The following is a 21,718-nucleotide window of genomic DNA, read 5'->3' on the forward strand; positions in this document are numbered from 1 at the left end:
GAGTATTGAGCATACAGTTACATGGAATGCCTCTTAAAAAATTCAAAAATAAATGAGCTTCTAAATATGCATGCCTGACCTCTAAATGCTAGAGAAGTTCATAAACCATAGGTGCAAATTATCGTAGAAGGAACAGAACAATGTTAAAAAGAATTCTATGTACATGTATCTTCTTTAGGAAGAGCAATACATATCATCTATATATTGTGCTTGTAGTTTCATTAGCAAATGTATACATTAGGAGAAAAACCTATTTAAAAACACATCTTTCTCCCACTTCTCGTCAAATCTTTGGCATAAACTCTATTCCGACGATTTGACTGGAAAGGAAGAACAGGAAAGACCATCTACAGGTAGTCCCTCTGCTCTCTCAGGCATAGCAAGCAGAGCGCATGCTCAGTGGTTTATTATGCTAGCAGTGACTAGGGAGTATAGTGACTGAAGTCACTCCTTTCAGACGTAGGCCTGTTGGCAATGAAGCCAGCATGTTGGCATTACACTGGAGATTTGCCTTTCTTGAGGAAGTGTTCCCAAGCAGGACAAATGAAAGAAGAGCGTGGGGGCAGCGAGGGCAGACTTGGAGGTACATGGTGAGGTGAGCATGTTTTAAAATACATCATGTATTCAATGTATATGGGGGCGATTTAAGATAAGCTACATCTTACATTACAATTTCACTTTAGGGTGTTTCTTTTTTTTGGAGTTTCCTTGAGTTTTATTAGTAAAATGAAATAAGCTCATCTTTTTCCCTTGATGAGCCTGCTCCACCCTATCTGAGATCATTATTTTTTATGATTTTACGTTCAGTTAAATGGTTTTCAAAGACGGGCATAGTGAATCAATATGCTCAGAAATCATTTAATTCCAACACATGGATGCTTCTCATTGCGGAGTATTCGTCTTAACGCTCATGTTTTGAGATGCATTGCCTTTCACTGGTTGTCTGATTAAGGGTGCAACTAAGTGCTTATTTATCTTAAAAATTAGAACCTTTATAAAAAAAAAAGACTGAAGGGACCATCAGTTAAGTGCTGAAGTGCGTTATGGGACTGATGTATTCATTTAATATTTTTCAATATAGGGAATTTCAGTCTTTAAAGTCTACACGCCTCAGAACAAATATGAGATTCATCAATGTGCACTTCCCTGGTTGTTCTTAAATGGCTGCTCATGTAAACTGCTAGATGTTTATGTAGTGGGTGCCCTTTTGCCAAAAGCTAAATACAACCTGCGTATCCCTGCTATGGACTATGGTGAACTTCACATTCTTACATGCAATATTTTCCTTAAATAGCACCCAATGTCTGAAATAACCCTCCAGGCTTCTCTTGGTATCTAGTCATATTAAGAGTGGATATTATACTTTATCAAAAAGACAGCCACATTTTTATGGAGTTGTGTATTTTTATCCTCAGTCACCTATACTCAAAGTCACAAATTACTCTTTCCTAGTGTAGTCCCAGTTGTCACTATGACAAACCAACCATACATGGAGTATTGCATTCAATATCTGGGCCGCAAGAACATCCCACAGGACATGTTCACAGTGGATACATTAAAAAGCATGACCTCCTTCAAAATAAAATAAAAACATATTTTTTTTTTACACATTCTAAGATGTTTATTTCTGGATAGGCTTCATACTCTTGTTGGTTTCTTTGTACAGGCAGAAGCCTTGGGGCTTCCTATTAAAGCACCCTATCTGATGTAACAGGACATTTCTAGTCTTGACTGCCAGTATAATTCGACATTTAAGAATACAATGTATAATTCACATACTATAGGAACTCAGATCAGAGAAAGGAAAGCTTTGCCAAGACTAGGGTAAGCCTGAGGAAGGGTTATTGCTTGCCTAGAACATCAGGCTTTCCACATGCTCCGCTGTAATAAACACTGGTACAGTTTTATTTTTTTCTAGAAAAGTTAAGAGGTTTTTAGACAGTTGTTTTTGAAAACCAGATTACTTTAGATTATTATTACATATGTTATAAATAGTATGTATTATACTAAACGTTAGGAATCAAAACATCTTGTTTAGTCAGAAAAACTAATAGAATTTTGATGGGCTTTGACCTTACATAGCACACTTGGCCCCCTTAAGCAATGAATACCTATAACCAAGGTATCTATTTATGGACCTCATTTGCTTAACACTATCCAGAATCCCAGCACCACAGAAAGAAGGGAAAATCATTATATTAATATTACGCATCTGTTGGCTTGTATTTTACGGATAATTATAATAAGTATTTTTTTGACTGCATTTGAAAATATAAAGAGACAGATTAAAAAAAAAAATATATATATAAACCAGGGGTGTTGAAAAGGTAGATTTCCAGATGTTGTAGAACTACAACTCCCATCATGCTTTGCACGGCTTCAGAATTAATTCAGATTCACAAAGCATCATGGAAGTTGTAGTCTTAAAACATATGAAGATCTCTACCTTTTGGGTACCCAGTGGCGTACATACCAGGGTCGCAGGGGTCGCGGCTGCGACCGGGCCCGGCCCACCAGGGGGCCCGGCCGCCCCTGCAACCCGGTATGTATGTCACTTGGCCAGCCTCTTCTCCTGGGGGGCCCAGGAGCCGGCCACCTCCGGGCCCCCCGAGGCTGGCCCTGCTGTCAACCGGCTGGCCGGTCCTGCGGGCGCGCGAGGGAGCACTCTCCCCTGAGTGCTTCCTCTTCAGCTCCCTCGCGCACCGCAATGATACCGGAGCCGGAAGATGACGTCATCTTCCGGCGCCGGTATCAGTACGCGGCGCGCGAGGGAGCTGAAGAGGAAGCACTCAGGGGAGAGTGCTCCCTCGCGCGCCCGCCTGCCTGCCTGCCCGCCCGCCCGCCCGCCGGGTGACCGGCCCCCCAGGAGCCCAGCAGCACCACTGGACCCCAGGGAATCCCCTCAGCACTCCAAAAGGTAAGGAGGCTGGGGGGATTAAATTTAAAAAAAAATGTGTTAGTGTGTGTGTGTGTGTGTGTGTGTTAGTGTTACTGTGAGTGTTAGTGTGTGTTTTACTGTGAGTGTGAGTGTTAGTGTGTGTGTTAGTGTTACTGTGTGTGTTAGTGTTACTGTGTGTGTTAGTGTTACTGTGAGTGTTAGTGTGTGTGTTAGTGTTAGTGTTACTGTGTGTGTTAGTGTTAGTGTGTGTTTTACTGTGAGTGTTAGTGTGAGTGTTAGTGTTACTGTGAGTGTTAGTGTGTGTGTTAGTGTGTGTGTTAGTGTTTGTGTTACTGTGAGTGTTAGCGTGTGTGTTAGTGTTACTGTGAGTGTTAGTGTGTGTGTTAGTGTTAGTGTGTGTGTTACTGTGTGTGTTAGTGTTACTGTGAGTGTTAGTGTGTGTCAGTGAGTGTGTCTGTTGAGTGTGTCTGCTAGTGAGTGTCAGTGAGTGTGTTACTGTGTGTGTCTGTTACTGAGTGTGTTTGTATTAGTGAGTCTGTTTGATGTCTGTTAGTGAGTGTATGTTTTGTGAGTGTGTATGTATGTCTGTCGCTGAGTGTGTCTCTGTCAGTAAATGTGTGTGTCTGTTAGCTAGTGTGTATGCGTGTGTTAGCTAGTGTGTATGCGTCTGTTCGTGAGAGTGCGTATGTGCGTGTCTTCAGCACTTACCTTTCTCCAGCGCCGGACTCCCTTGGCGCTGGGGATCCCTCCGCCTCTCAGCTCCGAATGCGCATGCACAGCAAGAGCCATGCGCGCATTCAAACCGCCCATAGGAAAGCATTACTCAATGCTTTTCTATGGACGTTCAGTGTCTGAGAATCGCGGAAGCTCCTCTAGCGGCTGTCAGTGAGACAGCCACTAGAGGCTGGATTAACCCTCAGTGAAACATAGCAGTTTCTCTGAAACTGCTATGCTTTCAGCTGCAGGGTTAAAACTAGAGGGACCTGACACCCAGACCACTTCATTGAGCTGATGTGATCTGGGTGTCTGTAGTGGTCCTTTAAGTGTGTGTGCATCTGCATGCACTGGTGTACATACCGCGGTCGCAGGGGTCGCAGCCCTGCAACCCCTGCGACCAGGTGCCCGCCGCCATGTGTTGCGGCCCCGGCCCGCGCAGAGTAAGCGTGCGGGGGGGGGGGCCCACGGATCAATTTTCGCACCGGGGCCCCATAGGTCATGTGTACGCCACTGTGGGTACCCATGTACTAAACCATGGATTTTAAACCATGGATTTTGCTATACAGTCTAAATTACATTATTACTAAAACATTGAAACAAAGACATGGATTAAAATAATATTTTGTTTCAAATGACAAATTACAATATATATATATATATATATATATATATATATATATAAACGGGAAAAATTCTTGCACTCCAACAAAACAGTAAATTGGTACCTGGTGCTCTGGTAGCAAAAATAATATATCCAAGAAATACCGGCACTCCAGGAATTCTCAATAATATAAGTTTTCTTTATTCAGTTCAGGACGTCCTCAGGACACCATACAAAACATAAATGAAACTTACATAGCTTAAATAGGAACATCAATCAAATTAAGACTTAAATTTAAGTGTAAGTGGCTGACCTCCCCTCCTCTCGAGCGTCTAATCAGGCATCACCGGAGATCGGCACCTTCCCACTTGCGCTAGCGCGAGCACGTGATGTAAATGACGTTATCACGTAATGTCGTTACTACGGAGATCGAGACGCTATCTGCGTCTAACAATCCTCCTCTCGGGTACTTCCTGAATAACGGCGTTCCCAGTTGTCATGGGAACGCCAGCGCATGCGCTACTGGCTTATCTCTCCTGATCTCCGAATCTGACCCACGCTCGGGGAGAGGATTTGTCAGCTGCCCTTACTTATATGAATATCTATCATGGGATGAATAATAAATAGATATGGGCACATATATACATCTCCTCCTCCTTTCCATATTAACTATATCACTATTACATGTACTGTCAATATTGAATAAGGAAAAAATAAAGTAATTCATCAAAGGGATACTAACACAGAACAGACCAAAAAGACCTATTAGTGCAATTTATATCTCATATGGAATCCATATGTAAATGCCTATTTCATACGATAGGACCAATAGTGTTAAGTGACCTACTCATAAGATTCTATGAAATAAAACAAAACATCCAGACAAATGTAATTGTAGTCATGTGGCGAGCAGGTGAGAGGAAATCCTACTTGTGATATAAATCGATATCAAAATAGCGTCAAAATTATTAATAAAGTGGCAATGCATATATGATTCTATAGTGATGCACTTAATATTAAGACATCCATAAGGATGTGTCTATAATCGTGTAACGGGCAAGTAGCAGAAAACCTGCATGTAATATGAATCAATATCAAAATAGACACCAATATTTGCAACAAAGTGCAAATGCATACCAACTAAAGTGTGAAACAGTGCTAAAAATTTCTATCAAATTTAAAGTGATAAGTGCCCAAAGTGCAAAAAAAGCCAACACCATAATAATCAGTTAAACTATATGGTCCAATACACATTATAGCTCTATGTAAGGAAAGTCCAGACCAAATGATGAGGAGAGATAGGCATCCTAATAATCACATTAATACTTGCCCTTAAACGGGAAAGTATCTCACCATGTATGATATTACAAAGACCTGAATTCGAAGTCCTATTAAGAAAAACATAAAGCATAAAATGTTCTAAATACTTAAATTCATACAAAAATGTAATGATAATTAAAAATGAAGAAGAATTTAAATAATTGAAAAGGGGCTGGCATTGTAAGGCAGAAGGCCACATCATATGTTTCACTGTCAATCCTGGTACAGCATATCTCACCCCCTTATCTTTATCATAAGAAAGCAACATATGACAATTTTTCATTAAGTCCATTTGGGGCTAGTGTTCCCAATTTTTTAATCCACCATGTTTCTCTTTGTAATAATCGTTCTTGTCTGTTGCCACCTCTTCTTGAGACTGGAACATGGTCTATCGCCACGCATTTCAGTGATGTGAGGGGATGGCCTTTTTCCAGAAAGTGTCATGCAACTGGTTTGTCAGTCTTATTGTCCCTGTAGGCTAATCTAAAGCTGGACCTGTGTCCTCTTATCCTCTCGCAGAGGGCAGTTTCTGTCTTCCCGACATAATTAAGCCCACATGGACAAGGCAATTTGTAAATTACAAAATCAGTACGACAATTGATCCTATGTTGGATTTTGAAAATTTGTCCTGTATGTGGATGATTAAAACTCTTGCACTGAATGAGGTGACCACAGGTCACACAACCTAAGCATCTTATGCATCCGTTGTTACTTGCATTTTTGTTTACCGGCAAATAGCTTTGGACTGGATCAGTCTGGACTAAAAGGTCCCGCAGGCTTTTGTTGTTTTTATAAGAAAACATTGGTTTATTGCGAAAGCTCTCTGGTAGACTTTTGTCATTCTCCATGATATGCCAATTTGTATTAATTTCCTGGCAAATTTTTGTAGTAGACACGTTATATGTCATTGGAAAGGGAATTCTAGCCTTGTTATTCTGAGACTGTGTCACACCCCCAGCTATGTAATCCCTAGCTTTTCTAAGTGCTCTATCAAGTATTATTCGTGTATAACCTCTCTGTGCAAATTTGTTGTAGATTTGCTGTATTTGTTCTACGCACCGAATGGTGCCCGAATTATTTCTTATAACTCTTAAGAACTGAGAGAACGGTAAAGAGTCCTTAACATGTTTGGGGTGGGCACTTTCATAATGGAGCAAGGTATTTCGATCCGTTGGTTTAGTATACATTTGATATTCAATTCTCCCTTGTTCCAATAATATTTCCAGATCCAGAAACTGTATCTTGTGGTCATGAATATGTGATGTTACATGAATAGGAGTATTTGACTCATTAATATCTTCCACTAACTTTAGTGCTTCATCTGTGGTGCCCCTCCATAGAATCAGTATATCGTCTATATACCGAAAGTACTTCAGGATATACTGCAAGTGTCTTTTGAAGATATGTTCCTTCTCAAACTGATACATGTACGAATTAGCATACATGTGGGCCATTGCCGCCCCCATGGATGTTCCTGCTTTTTGAAAATACCACTTAGTTTCGAATCTGAAGTAATTGTTCCTGAGGGCTAAAGACAGTAATTCAAGCGTGTATTCGATGGGGGTCCGTGATAATGCTCGGTTTCTGAGAGCAATTCTCTCATCGCTTCTATTCCCCCTTCGTGAGGTATTACTGTATACAAGCTCGAGACGTCTAGAGTAAGAAATTGGAATAATTGTATGTCGATATATCCTGCTGTTAATCCAAATGTGAGGGTTTCATGTATTTTCTGTGCTATATCCATAGTAGGATCCCGCTTCAGAATTTGGTAGGTATTCTCATCTTCCAGCTGTCTGTATATTTCCAACGCATAATCTTTATAGTTCAATATCACGATTCCCCCTCCCTTATCTGCCGGGCGGATGGTTATGGTTGCATCTTGTGATAGCTTCCGTACCATGTCCCTCTGTTCCTTAGAGAGGTTGGAGTGTCTTGGATGTCTCCTATCCCATTGAAAACTATTGGCCGTCATGGTGGGGATAAATGAGAGACCCTTATTCAGAATATCAATTTCCCCTTTGGTCAGTTCCCTGTCTGATAAGTTGAAAATGGGAATTATTTCTGGAGAGGAAGTCTGTCCCTGAGACCAATGGGGATGCCCCCTCTGGCCTCTCCTTGTGACTTGTTTCCTCCGTTTCTCCGACTGCTCCTTGTGATCTTGCATGGCGGGGTTGCCTCTGATGGTTCGCTGACCTCTAAAAAAGTTACTGATTTCTGTGTCGTGGTACTCTCGTTTTCAGAGGCGGATTCTTCCGAGGTGATATCTATGGTGGAGATATTAGGCTTGACTATTTTCTTACGGAAACGCCTTGATCTTTGTCTTTGATGTTAACCATCTATATACTTGATTCTCGCTATAATCCAATCGTACTCTTTCCATCTTTTGTCGCTTGAATTTGACTAGTTGATTCTTATACTTTAAAACCTCCTCATTCAGTTTTATCTGTTGCGCAATACCTTCTTGTGAATTTAGTAGAACTGCATATTCACTTTCTACTTGCTGTATCTTCAATCTGATGTCTTGTAAATCTTCCTTGACATCTTGGATTATAACTAACATTAAATCCACAGAGCACTTATTAAGTATCATGTCCAGTTCTTCCTTACTTTAGGTTTCATTCTTCCTTTTGTTGATATGTTATGTACCCTAGAGCCCCTCGGAATCTGCTTGGCTTTGTGGTAATCCAATAGGAAGAGATCGTGGAGGTCCAGATCAACTTCTCTGCTATATATATATATATACCCCAAAATACTATTTTGTTTTATACATATATATATATATATATAGATACTATTTTGTTTTATATGTTACATGGAATCAATATAGTAATACAAATAATTGAATATGTTGCGATAAACAGTTAAAATTATGTAATGCTTTGAAAAAACTATTTCATATTTAGTTTTTTGTTTTTATATACTTCTATACTTTTATATATAATATATTGTTTATACTCTCATATTTTTTAAAACAAATCTTATCCAAAAATAAAAATTCATTTGAAAAGTTATCTAAAAAAATATATTAAAGTGAGACTAAAGTTAGATCACATTCATTTTAACTGTTCCATATGTAAATACAATGTTTGCCTGCCATCAAATGGTGCAATACGCTTTTGAAAACTATGCTTATTCCAATACTTAGTATATTCTTTACACTTAATTGTATAATGTTGAAAAACATTTGCAGTGTAAAAGTTATTACTCTAAAGGTGAGGTATATCTGTCTATTTTCACAAGATCTATAGGGTAGCATCAATTTCCTACTTGCCTGACAGGTTTATTGACATGGACATGCTGACACTACAAAATATTAAACAGTAAATGTAATTTAAGAAGTCTTCATATCAGTTGGATGACATTGCATGCTAATCATTTATGCTTAGAAGACTTGCACTGTTATATATATTGTAGTTACTCTCTTTTCAGGTATTTTTAGAGCAATGTCAATCACAAGGCAACCCTAGGCAGCTGTGTGGCCCAGGAGTCCCGAAACTATAAATTTGCTTGGCACCATTAACCATCCCCACACGAAGAATAAAGGGGGGGAGTGACTACGGAATCTTACTATTGGAGCCCTGTGAGAGCTTAATCCTTTTCTGGGTCTTCTCTTGTATTTTTTATTCTACACATTCAACACTTTTTTAAAAATGGAATTCAGTCAATTTTGATAAAGTTGTTATGGTGCCTGAGGTTTTTTTTTTTTATTCTTGTTTTTTCTTTCCCATTCCCCTCTGTCCCATTACCTATTACCCACCTCTAATGTGTTTCTTTATTTCACATACAAATAAACTACCAAGAACAAAAGCAAGAAAAATCTCAAAACAAAATCCAATGTTAAGTCTCATTTGTCATTGTCTTTCTACTGGGACATTGTTATGGTGGGATCATTATTATCCAGGCTGGACGTGTCCCTGCCCTCACCTTACACTCATAGCATCCTGACCTGCCCTTTCACTCTATGCATTAAAAACTTTGTACTGAATCATGAGAGATTTATTATTAATACGGAGTCAGAAGAAAACTTTGCCTACCCTTAAAAAAATAAAAAAAGTAAGATATTGTTATATAAATATATATACAATTATTTGTGTGTATATGTATGCTTGCCTGTACATCCAAGCCATGCCTTGCAGTATTTGGCTTATGTATTTGGCATTCAGAAGGTTAATGATTAATGTATACATAAACAGGTGAATTCATAAAGCAGACAAGTACATACATACACACATTTACATTGAATGCATACGTACATTTAGCTGTCCGCAGTTTGCAGTCTGAATAGTCTCAATACATAGCTGACTACATTTGAACTCCCTGGCTTTTGAAAAGCATTAAATGAAAGACAGATCTAAATCTTAAGGGATGTAATCTTGTATATAAGGTCACTGCACTCCGGCAAGGCGGAATATTATTATGGAATACATTGCTATGGATCTGAGTCATTATCAATACTTAAAGGACATTTAAGCGAATGGCATTACAGACTGATAATGGCTGTGGCACTTTAGTGAATAAACCACAATGTCTTTATGTATTCAGACCTTGTAATGGGATTTCTGCTTCATTATCTACCATTATCCTGCTTCCTGTTAACCTCGACAGCACAGAAGGCTTATGTTCTGTGATGATCCATTGCATATAGACCACAAGAGTTAATTTTTGGCAGATCTGACAAGCTCCATATGTATGAGGCTAAGACATTATTATCCTACCTAGAATAATATGCTTTCAATTACGAATATATCATTATTGTTCTTGTATATTAGCCATCATTGGCTGTGCCACCAGATTTCGACCCTGGATTCCATGGCAACAGAAGCAGGCTGACCATTCCTGTACTGGTGACCTATTGACAGGCGTAAAACAAAGGTGTGCTGCCCTTTTTACACAGACATGCTCTCGGTTCTCACAGTAGCTAAAACATGAATAGAATGGCACATTTATAAAATCATCCACAGGGCCTTCAACTACTAACCTGACGTTTAACCCCAATCATTCATAGTCATCTTCAAAATGTGAACATAGATAGATAGATAGATAGATAGATAGATAGATAATAGAAAGACAGATAGATAGACAGGCAGACATACATATAGATGGGTAGATAGATAAAGAGATAGATAGATAGATAGTCTTTTTACTAACATTGCTATTTGTTCATTTTTGTACTAGTCCATATGAAAGAGATAAATAGAAATGGATAGATACACAACGTATGTTTTGAATACAGATATGTTGATTCGAATAGGGGGAGGTTCATCTTAAAAATGAGACTATGCAGGGGAGGACAGTGTGGCATCCTCTCCTTATGTTCAGGACAGCAATGTGGTGTTCTACAGTATCATGCATATTCAATTATAAATCTAGATAAACCAGCAGTCTGGAATTCTGGGCATTTCTACACTTGAGTCCATATGAGGAATATTTTATATGGCCTTGTTATTGGCTTATTTTCTTCATTTAGATATCCATAAACATTGTGCATCTACGTAGCAGTTGGGTTAAATGTCATTATACATAGTGTATATGCAAATGGCTTGGTCAAAAACACAAAGCTCTTTTTTATAAGACCACCAGTTAACTCATAACACATTACACTTGAGTTTATTGAATGTCTTAATAATAAGAGGATGTGCCAACTCAATTTTGATACTAAAAGGCAAAAGCATTATTGGTACATGCACCAAGCATCTGCCCTTTACACCACAATGTACCAGAGGACACCACCTGGTTGAAACCAACGCTGATATTTGAATAACTCTCTACTATGAACATCTTTCAATGTTGTGTGTTGTTTCTTTTTACTAGAGATATTACTACGTTGTAGGGATAAGACCTCTTTTAGCGCATACAGCATAGACACACCATTTCAAACCTATTACCTCAGCAAACAAGAGATAGAAACTGTGTAAACAGCAAAGAAACAAAGGAAGGTTCAATACAAGTGCAATTATTCACTAAATAGCAAAAAAAATATTTTAGGCCCGTTTGACCAATTATAGGCCAAATTTGTGAAACTGGATGAATGTTTTTGATTTACCTTTTTTAGCCTAAACGTTGTTAAAGTTGCTATTCCTTTTTTAATTTACCATACTTTACAGAATTACCCAGTAATACCCAACAGTAGTTGTGCATGCAAGAGCTATAGAAACGCTGGTGATGAACTATGTTTAAAGTGAGGATAGAAGTTGTTCAAATTGCCTAAAGAGGTAAATTGCTATGTTTAGTCAGTAAGAGCCAACAGTACAGCCTAGCATCATTATTCATTGAGGGATGGTGTAAAGAAATACAATTGTTTTCAGTTTTCCCTTTGCTGTTCTCTAATATCTTATATAAGAATACAAAAAGAAATATATATTGAGTTGCCATCTCATGCAAAGTGTACTTGGCCTTGACTGATTGCACAGTTTAGGGACCATGGGGAAATAATGCCTGAAGTTCAGGTATACAATTAGTGTATCACAGAACGGCGGATATCTTAAAGGACAGGAAGGGGAGTGAGGTACGTATGCATGCATATTTACACACAATTTTGGTCTACACCTAGTTTTTGTAAGCTTTTCATTTCTATTTATTGCATAAGGGAAAGAGGAACCACTACCAACAAGACTGTTCTTCTTTAACATGGGTTGTATAACAGGGTCCTTAGAATAAACCACATTATACCTAAATATAATGCATGAAAGTTGCTCACTTTATATAATCTGAAGAAAAAAAAAGAAATAATGTATCATCTCTTGTTATCTGCATTAATTAATGCATGGAGCTGGCGTTTATACTGGCTTCTCAGGTAGAGGCAATAAGTCACATTGGCAAAATTAGTTTATTGAACAGCTACAGTCTCAAAAGAAACATATTGGAGTTTATTTTTTAGACATTAAATTACAGTGGACTGAAAATTGAATTTACGGCTAAAATATCTAAGCTCTGACTATCTAAAATTGTTTTTTTTTTTTTTTTTTGCAACTGACTACTTAGAGCTAAATTTTGAAAATGTTTCACTCATACAAAATTAATGTTTAAATAATAAATTCCATTTTATATTCTGTATGACAAATAAATTCATTCAGAGGTTTGTTTGGCTTTTGACAATTCATCCTATACGACCAAAGTCATTAAGGATATAAGGTCCGTTCTCTCTCTCTCTTTTTTTTTTTTTTTTATCTATGCTGGGCTAGTAGTACTGGGAAAATATCAACAAATATCACAGAGCTCTATAGAGGAAGATAGCAGAATGGGGAAATAACTAAAAATATGTTATGTTTGTAATTAGAAAACAAAGTCTAAGTGACTCTATATTTCATTTAGGGTGAGCTATTAAGCTATGCCTGATCTGTTTGCCTGTTTAATATACTGTAGATTAATTCATTATTGGGAAAATGATTTGGACTAAAGTGGTAAAGGTCTTTGTTTTTCTCAAAAGCTAGCTAAGATTTATTTTTGAAAACCAAAGTAAAATTAACTTCTGGCATATTTCCCAGTTAAATCCTTTAAACACAAACCAATAAAAGCACATGACCTTTGTCATGCACACCGCTGCATTTACAAATAAATAATGTCTAACCTAACCAATAAAAATGTCCTATTTCCATAGTAAAGGACAGGGCAGACCCTTGGTTTATATTGGTGTTTATGTCTTAGGTTTTTGTACGTCTGATCACAACAGTTTTTGAGCCTATTCCTTGATGCTATAACTACAGTTGATAAGCAGCTCACTAAGACCTTACAGTTAAGATATGAATAGTGATTAAACAATTTTTTTTAATTGCTTCTTCGCTTTGATAAGATTATTTATGCTAGGACGCTAAATATATGCTCCCATTTTTAATCCAATCACGTCTGTGAGCACAGTTAATATTACACATACCTCGCAGCCTTAAATTTGGATTTGTGCTACGCTATGTACAAAGGAATGATAAGGTGGAGGACATTTATCCAACACAAACCTTTAAATATGATCATTCGAAATGGTTTAGGGGTCCAATAAGAGAGCATGGCTGCCAATATGAATGCTGCATTTTTATGACACCTATCAAAGTGGAGGTCTATTGATGTTACAGCAATGGTTTATTGTGCCCTGATATATGCCTTGACCATGCGCAGGTGTGTTGGAATTACTTTGCATTGGTACAATAAGGATATCGTTTGGCAGATTGTGCTAAATCAAACATTTGAAAAATCCTACTGATAATGTTACACACCTCAGGAGAACATTAGCTTTCATAAAAACATTGACATTGGAAATATTTCTTCTACTAGAGTTAAAATATGCAATCTTACCCTACACCAGTACATGTTTCTCCAAAAATGGACATTCAATAACTAAGGATGTGCTGTAAACAAACATGATCTAGATGTACTAATGTACAAAATTAAACTAAATGTATCATTTGTATTCATCAAGGGTCAAGCCCTTTGGAAGGTCATACCTCAAAACACAGCAATGGAATTAACATCACATATGTTACAAGTATCCCGCTGTCCTATTCCACCATACCATTAGTAGCTACTTTTGTTATAGAAATAGAAGAAAAAACACACAGAAGCTTGTTCTTCTTATTATGATATATGTATTATCTGTAAACAGGAATGACGGATGACTTCTGTCACACGAGATAAGTCTAGAGCATGTATTAAGACACATTGTACACTAGATCCATTTGGCAGTACCAATTTTCAAACAGCTGTCGAATAGATAGCACAATAAAAGGGCAATGTATTCAGGGTACATCAGTTGGCAAGTGGCATCCAAGTCTCCTAGATGTCTTTTCACCAATAGGTGGCATTAAGATATCTGCTAGCTGTTTTTATGCATTTAACACAAATTATTACAATTGCCATGTTTCATGCAGAAATACCATAGCTAATCATTCTGCATGGATTTGACAATGTTAGTCCATGTCTAGTTTGACTTTTTGATTTCCAGAAACATGTATGCTGTATTGTTGGCACCTCTACCCACTCCCATGGAAATACATAGATTAAACAAGAAAACCCTGCTGCATATTAGAAAATTCATATCTATCTATCTATCTATCTATCTATCTATCTATCTATCTATCTATCTATCCATCCATCTATCCATCTATCCATCTATCTATCTATCTATCTATCTATCTATCTATCTATCTATCGATCTATCTATCAACCTATAGATAGATAGGTAGACACCATGTATATATATATATATATATATATATATATATATATATGTATATATATTTATATACCATACATATACATAAATAATATATATAATCACACACTCTAGAAAGAAAAGAGGGAGTGGGAGAGATAAAATAGTAATAAAAAAAAAATCACATTTTTATTTGTATTTCCAAATTCCCTAATTACTAATAAGTAATCAACAAAACATGTGACATTTGCTAATGCTCAATTAACCCCTTCTGTACAGAATGGGTTAAAAGAATTTAGAATCCCTGAGCGTTCAGGTGTGGAATACTGAAAGGATTTTTTTTTTTAACCTCTCCGCGGCCAGTTGGATCAGCGTAGATTTCTCAGTTCTCTGCACAGATCATAGGATTGACTTTCCAACACAGTTTGACATTATGTTGCAAGAGGCTTTGTCATTATTTGCTTTTAAAATAATAAATATGTATGTATATATATATTATATATATACTTTTTTGTGGTCCGCGAAAAAGGTGTGACTGTCAATTGTTTGCAAGTAAGGCAGTCTTGTCTTATTCCATAAGGCAAATCATATTACTGAAACATATCAAAATGCTGATACGGAAAACAGTGCTTTTCTTTTTTCCATAAAACAAGCAAATCAGGTCTGCATCTTTGGCTTAGTTCCTCTTGATATCCAGAAAGCATTACTATTTTTTATAATTATTATAATTTTTTTCAATCCTGGGTTTTATGGGATAAATCCTTTCATTAGTCCATAAAAAAAGGCTGTGGGATAATGGAAAACAATTCACATTACAGGCACAGAATACCCTTTTCATTAAGGGAACTCAAGAGTTTTGTCCCTATCTGCCCCACTTGGCAAACACTCTCTCCTGTCATCGGAAAAGGCTTATTCAAATGTAATCTCATCCTTGAACGGACTTCCTCCATTTCTCAGCTCCCAGGAAAAAAAATAAAAGAAATAAATAAAAAAATAACCTTGTCTTTTTTCCACTGTCTTTCAAAGAAACCAACCCTTTACATCAACCAGGATTAAAAACCCCAAATGGACAATAATAAACTTTTTTTTTTGTTTTCCTTTTTTCTTAAAAATGGATATCTATCAGCCTCATAACTTATCCTAGAGAGTGGAAAAACTTTTTTTTTTTTTTTTTACCTCGACTTTCAACAGCAGCAAAAATGTTTAGAATTTGAATTGTTTCGTGTTTTCATACCTCACATTCCCGGGAACCAGAGATGGTATATGTACAGGGTCCAGATCCATTAACCAATACATCCATGGGTTCAGTGTTGGATGGTTTGTAGTCCACATAATACTCCTGTAACGGAGAGTTTATTTGTCTCTCTGACTCTCTGGCCTTTTTTCGCCTCCTCTTCATCATTGAGTTTTGCTGTAGCTGCTTCATGCTTGCAGGGTAACGTTTCCATGATACGTATATGACCAACAGGATCATTGCCACCGACAAGAAAAGGGCTATGCTCCCAGCAATTATTTTGTGAAAAGAAACATGCTCATACTCTTGTTCAGCCATGGATGTCTGCAGTTCTGGAGAAGGGCTTGGGGTAAAGGATGTAGGTGGGATACTTTCCAACTTGTATACTGTTGGCTTGGGTACAAACTGTGGTTTTGGTGGTGCTTTGGTGGTCTGGTAAGCTTTTTCAGTCACTAACATAGGGCTCTCATTACAGATGTTATAGGTTTCCACCGCATCAATAACTTTCTCTCCTTGGATGTGCTTGGGGCCAGCACAAATCATGGTGCTCTCCTTATTTCCCTTGAAGTTCTTTAGCCAAAAGACCAGAGGGCATATTGTTTTGCTGCACTCCCACATATTTCCAGAAAGTGTTATGGAGGTCAGAGATATCCAAGCATTTATGGTTTCCTGGGTGACATTAGTGAGTTTGTTGGAATCCAAGTTAAGCTTCTGCAGGTTAGGGAGACACTGGAAAGTTCCAGGCTCTATGTTCTGGATGTCATTTCCTGACAAGTCAAGGTTGTGTAGGGCACTCCAAGTCCAGGTTAATCCTTGGCTGATGGAACGGATCCTGTTCCATTGCAAAAAAAGAGAGCGTAGGTTAAAAAGGCGGGGAAAGTGAGCAAAGTTCACCTTAGAGAACTGATTGTGTTCCAGGTGAAGTTCAGTGAGTTTGAGGAGACCAGCAAATGCATTTCGAGACAAACTCCTCAGTCGATTATAACCCAAATCCAGAAAATCCAAGTTGCGACAGTCCTGAAAAACCCTGACTGGTACAGTTTTCAGTGAGTTGGAACGCAGGTGCAGTATCAAGAGCTTGCGGAGACCCTTGAACTGTTCTGACTGCAGTGTCTGCAGCTTGTTGTATGATAAATCCAGACTTCGCAGGTTGGGAACAGGGTGAAATGTGGCATTTGCCAGGTTGGTAATTTTATTAGAACTCAGGATAAGTTCTTTCAACCTCCGAATACCTTGGAAAGCATCCTCATCTACTGTACTTATGTAATTATGGTCAAGGTATAGCCAGACCAGCTGGTTAAGGCCAGAAAATTGGTTGGACTTCAGTTTCTGGATACTGTTGTAACGCAAGGATAGTCCCTGGGAGCCACCGGAAATATTGTGAGGGATGTCTCTGAAGGCGTGGGACTCGCAGTACACAATTTTCCCATCGCACCTGCAATTCTTTGGACAAGCTTTCTGTGCCCCCACAACCATCACCACCATGAGCGCAGGCAGAAGTATCACTGTTAAACTCATGCCTTTCAGCTGATTCATCAGTTGGAAACCTGCAATATTGCAAACAAACGTGCATTGAAAAGCTATAAACCTTAAGAGAGGCATTGACTGAGCAAGTTCTCTTAACCCCTCGCTAAAAAATCCCTTAAGCTGTGTGGAGATTAATTGTTTTAATTAAACCTAACCAAATAAAAAAAAGAAAGCCAATTCAGTCTAAGCCATTTATACATTACAGCATAGAGATACGTCTCTTTTTATTGAAGCACAAACTCCCTTTGCTTTATGTAAAATTAAGACTTGAATATTTTGACTTGGGATTTTTACGCCTTATTATGCAGGTATCACACTACACATTCCAGATTCTTTAACAGATTATAAAAAGCCCTGACGATGTGCTGTGTTGCTGTAATTTGTGTAGGGCATATTTTAAGAATTGGAAGAATTCCTCTGAAAGGTGGTTACTTGCAATTTTAATTTAATTATATTTCTCAGACTCATGTTATACATCTAATGGAGCTATTAAAGCAGTTTAGAATGCATGTGTTACGCAAGGAGGGAACACAGTTGATAAAACCTAAATATGATGTTCAAATGAATGGATTTGTAAAAATTTATGCAAAAAAGAATACTCTTACCAATGCATAAGGAAGAGGAAAGGATTGACTCTGAATGAATTGTCCTGTTTCCTGAATACAATCCCCTTGTGCCTGGAATTTAATTAAAATGATGCAGTGTTTGCGTGGTGTTGCTCCTAATGAGGGATCTATTAACCCTTTAAAAGGCAGTTAACCATTTAACTCACTGGCGAGGGATGTGTTGCTCACTACACTGGCACATGAGAAGCCAAATTAAATACTCTTGAGGCTGTGGTTTAGAGATTTAACCCAATCTGTGTCTTTGCGGTTCCCTTGATCAACCACCTTCCCATCCCTTTCCATATGCACTCACACCAAACACACAATACATCTGTTTATTAAGAAGTTTGTCCCCCCACCCCCGCACACTGCATTTGACAATACATTCATCCTTTACATTCATCACATGTGAAGTTGAGAGAGTGTCTAACCTGGCTATTTGTGCTGGCAATGTTTGGAACAAGACCAGAAACGTGGGTAGACAAGTGGAATATTTGCTTGGGGAGAAGATCAGTGAAAAAAGCATTGCAAGAGAGAGGTTAAATATTAGCAGCATGGCAGGCTAAAACAGATTATAAATGCTGGGACTTTCTTTCTGAGAATACAATCCTGGCTATTTTAACCTTTACTTTGCCTGAGTGCTGGCAATATCATAATAAAATGCCTCTAGAATAGTGAAGGTTTGGAAAGGGTTAAAATGGCTTAGCCCCAGCTGGCTTTTTCCTGTTGTCTGCTACTAAAGAGGATTCTGTATGACTTTCTCCTCTATGACTGTGTAATGAATGCCTTGGATTCAGATGCATGGAAGAATTGGTTGGCACTGGGGAAGAAGCTTGTGTATGCACCCAGAATGGTTCCCCACATTATTTGCTGCTATTCACATACAATACAGCTAAGGCAGAGCAAATGTGCCTGTACCATGCACTCAGCAAACAGGAGATGTGGAGATGGACAGGGAAATAGAGAAGAGGAGATGGACAGGGATCTAGAGATGTGGAAATTGACTGGGAACTAGGGATGTGGAGATGGACAGAGAACTAGAGATGTGGAAATGGACAGGGAACTAGAGATGTGGAAATGGACAGGGGAACTAGAGATGGGGAAATGGACAGGGGGACTAGAGATGTGGAGATGGACAGGAGAACTAAAGATTGGGGAAATGGACAGGGGAACTAGAGATGTGGAGATGGACAGGGGAGCTAGAGATGTGGAGATGGACAGGGGAACTAGAAATGTGGAGATGGACAGGGGAACTAGAGATGTGGAAATGGACAGGGAACTAGAGATGTGGAAATGGACAGGTGAACGAGAGATGTGGAGATGGACAGGGGAACTAGAGATGTTGAAATGGACAAAGAACTAGAGATGTGGAGATGGACTGGAGAACTAGAGATGTGGAGATGGACTGGAGAACTAGAGAAATGGAGACCCCCAACATCCATGAGCAGCTTCACATCAAACACTAAACAGGGAGTACCATGTCTGATCAATCTTTTATGGAAAGATGTTATCGTAAGCGTTGTGTATTATAGGTGTTTGTGTTGAGGGGGGTACATATGTGTACTTAGCACATATAGTTAGTGGGTGCATGGTCATTCACACTGTACATTGCATTCAGCTTTTGAATGTGCTAAACATCTCGACTTTAAGTACTAAACCTTCACATCTATTACCTACAGGTGTAAATCCTGACAAGTACTAGCTTATGTCTATCTGTATAATTAAACCCTGGATTCTAAACATCTATGTATATAGGTATAAAAACATATGTGTGTGTTACTGCATGCACCACACACACACTCACCCATTTCAACATGTCTATACTCACACTTAGATATATGTATATATATGTTTCTAAATAAAATCCACTATCTCTACAAATATATATATAGTATATGTATGTATGTATGTATCTATGTGTGTGTGTGTGTGTGTTTGTGTGTGTGTGTGTGTGTGTGTGTATATATATATATATATATATATATATATATATATATATATATATTCTCTTGTTGCATTTTCTCTACAGCTATTACCTTGTAGGCTTTATAGATACAATAATGGGATGTAAATCAAGATAAATATACAGTAACTAGCATTAGTCTTTCCTTTTGCAGACACATGCATGGGCAGCCCTTTTGTGAGCAGCAAAAGAAAAACTTCACTCACCCATCCTCTGTCATCCAGCAATTCCTTTTTCTTTCGTCTCCGGAATATATATTTTTTCCTCTTAATTACAAAGCAGCAATTCCTTCATGGCTCTTACAGGTCTTAGTGTCAAAGCATCCTGTAACAAGGCTGGGGTGTCTCCCCCACCACCCTTTGATCAACATACATATATAGGAAGATATGTATTTTTATCGCAAAGTTAAACTCCTTTCTTTCTTCAAAGAAAAGACACAATCCAGATCTGGTAATAAGATTTAGTAAAAAAAAAAAGGGGGAGAGGTGAGAAGTTCTCTCTTTTTTATGGCAAGACAGGGCAGGGGGTCTTCAGATGAGAGTGAAATCCTTAGATTTAGAAAGCAATATATGGTGGAGAACGCAGTCTTGCTAGGTAAGGTGTACAACTTCTGTGCAATATCTTCGCAATGCCTAGCATGCCTTTCTTGTCGTCGCTTGCCATCCTTAGCAATCCATCCTCAATCCTACCTCCTCCTTTATGCTGTCAGAAGCAATAAGGGCCACACTGGGGCGTCTGGTACCCCAAGTTTAAAAGAAGTGCCACTTAGGTTTTTCCATAGAGCTGTGCAGGTTTACACTGCTATGTTGCTGTGCTGGAAGCAGCTGGGATTCAAGAGAATATTTTTTTTTTTCCTTTTTTTTTTTTCTCCCTGAGACTGCTGATGCTCAAAAGCTTGCTGCTAATGCCATAGTTTTAGCAATTGAGTGCCCTCTGCTGGAAAGAGAAGAGGAGACAGACAGAAGCCACAAACAAGACAGTCTGTCATTGCAATGCAATGCAGGGCCTCTCTCTCTTTCACAAAATTCAATTAACTCTTTCGCCTCTGAGAACCATTTGTGCGTTTGATGAATGGATTATACGTCAGAGGTTCATAGAGTGCTGTCTGATTTAAAACATGGTATTATTGGCAAAGATGCAATTCAGACATGGTTTGTCTTGTTAAACCTTTAATAAATAATTCATGTCTGATAACCCTACTTAGATCACAGAAGTGTAATGCTGTAAAGTGAGAGTTGTACTTCCTCTGATGTTTTCTCTCTATGTTTTTCATTTAGTTTTCTCTTTAAAAATCTCGAAGTACTTCCCATCTAGCAGATTTGATTTTCTCAAAATTTGCTGGTTCCAATGTCAAATCAGTTTAAGAGGTCCTTGATTTTAAAAACATGTATCGCAGCGGATAATGTGAAAAAGGGTCCAACCGGATAAACAGCAATTATTAAAATAATAATAAAATATCAAGTGCTATAAACCAAGATCCATTAATTAGGAGTAAAATATGTCTGCCAGCTGGTAGCTATTAACCTTTTATGTGCCAGGAGGAGGAGTGGTGCAGTGAACAGTACACATTGCTCCCCTTGGCATGCCAACGATTAATTGTACAATATGTTACCTCTTGTCTTGATAAATGACCTCAAAATAATCTTGCATTCATATTCATAGGCATTTCTGCCGTATTCTTCCGTGACAATGCAATGAGAAGCCAAGATGCCT

The 21,718-nt window shown here is 38.2% G+C and overlaps 1 protein-coding gene across 2 annotated transcripts in view; it reads right to left on the reverse strand.

Annotated features, from left to right (window-relative positions):
* The window catches only part of LRRTM4 (leucine rich repeat transmembrane neuronal 4), a 504,939-nt gene extending 484,113 nt beyond the window's left edge, over positions 1-20,826 (reverse strand). For both annotated transcript variants that reach the window (XM_063448627.1, XM_063448628.1), the window contains exons 1-2: positions 20,212-20,826; positions 15,911-17,457 (exon numbers count right to left, since the gene is read on the reverse strand). In XM_063448627.1, the coding sequence (XP_063304697.1) occupies positions 15,911-17,457; positions 20,212-20,215 (1,551 nt within the window). In that variant the 5' untranslated portion in view covers positions 20,216-20,826. The remainder of the gene's footprint in view (positions 1-15,910; positions 17,458-20,211) is intronic.
* Positions 20,827-21,718: the final 892 nt, after the last annotated feature.

Source organism: Pelobates fuscus, chromosome 3, assembly GCF_036172605.1.
Source record: "Pelobates fuscus isolate aPelFus1 chromosome 3, aPelFus1.pri, whole genome shotgun sequence".
In the NCBI taxonomy this organism is placed as follows: Eukaryota; Metazoa; Chordata; class Amphibia; order Anura; family Pelobatidae; genus Pelobates; species Pelobates fuscus.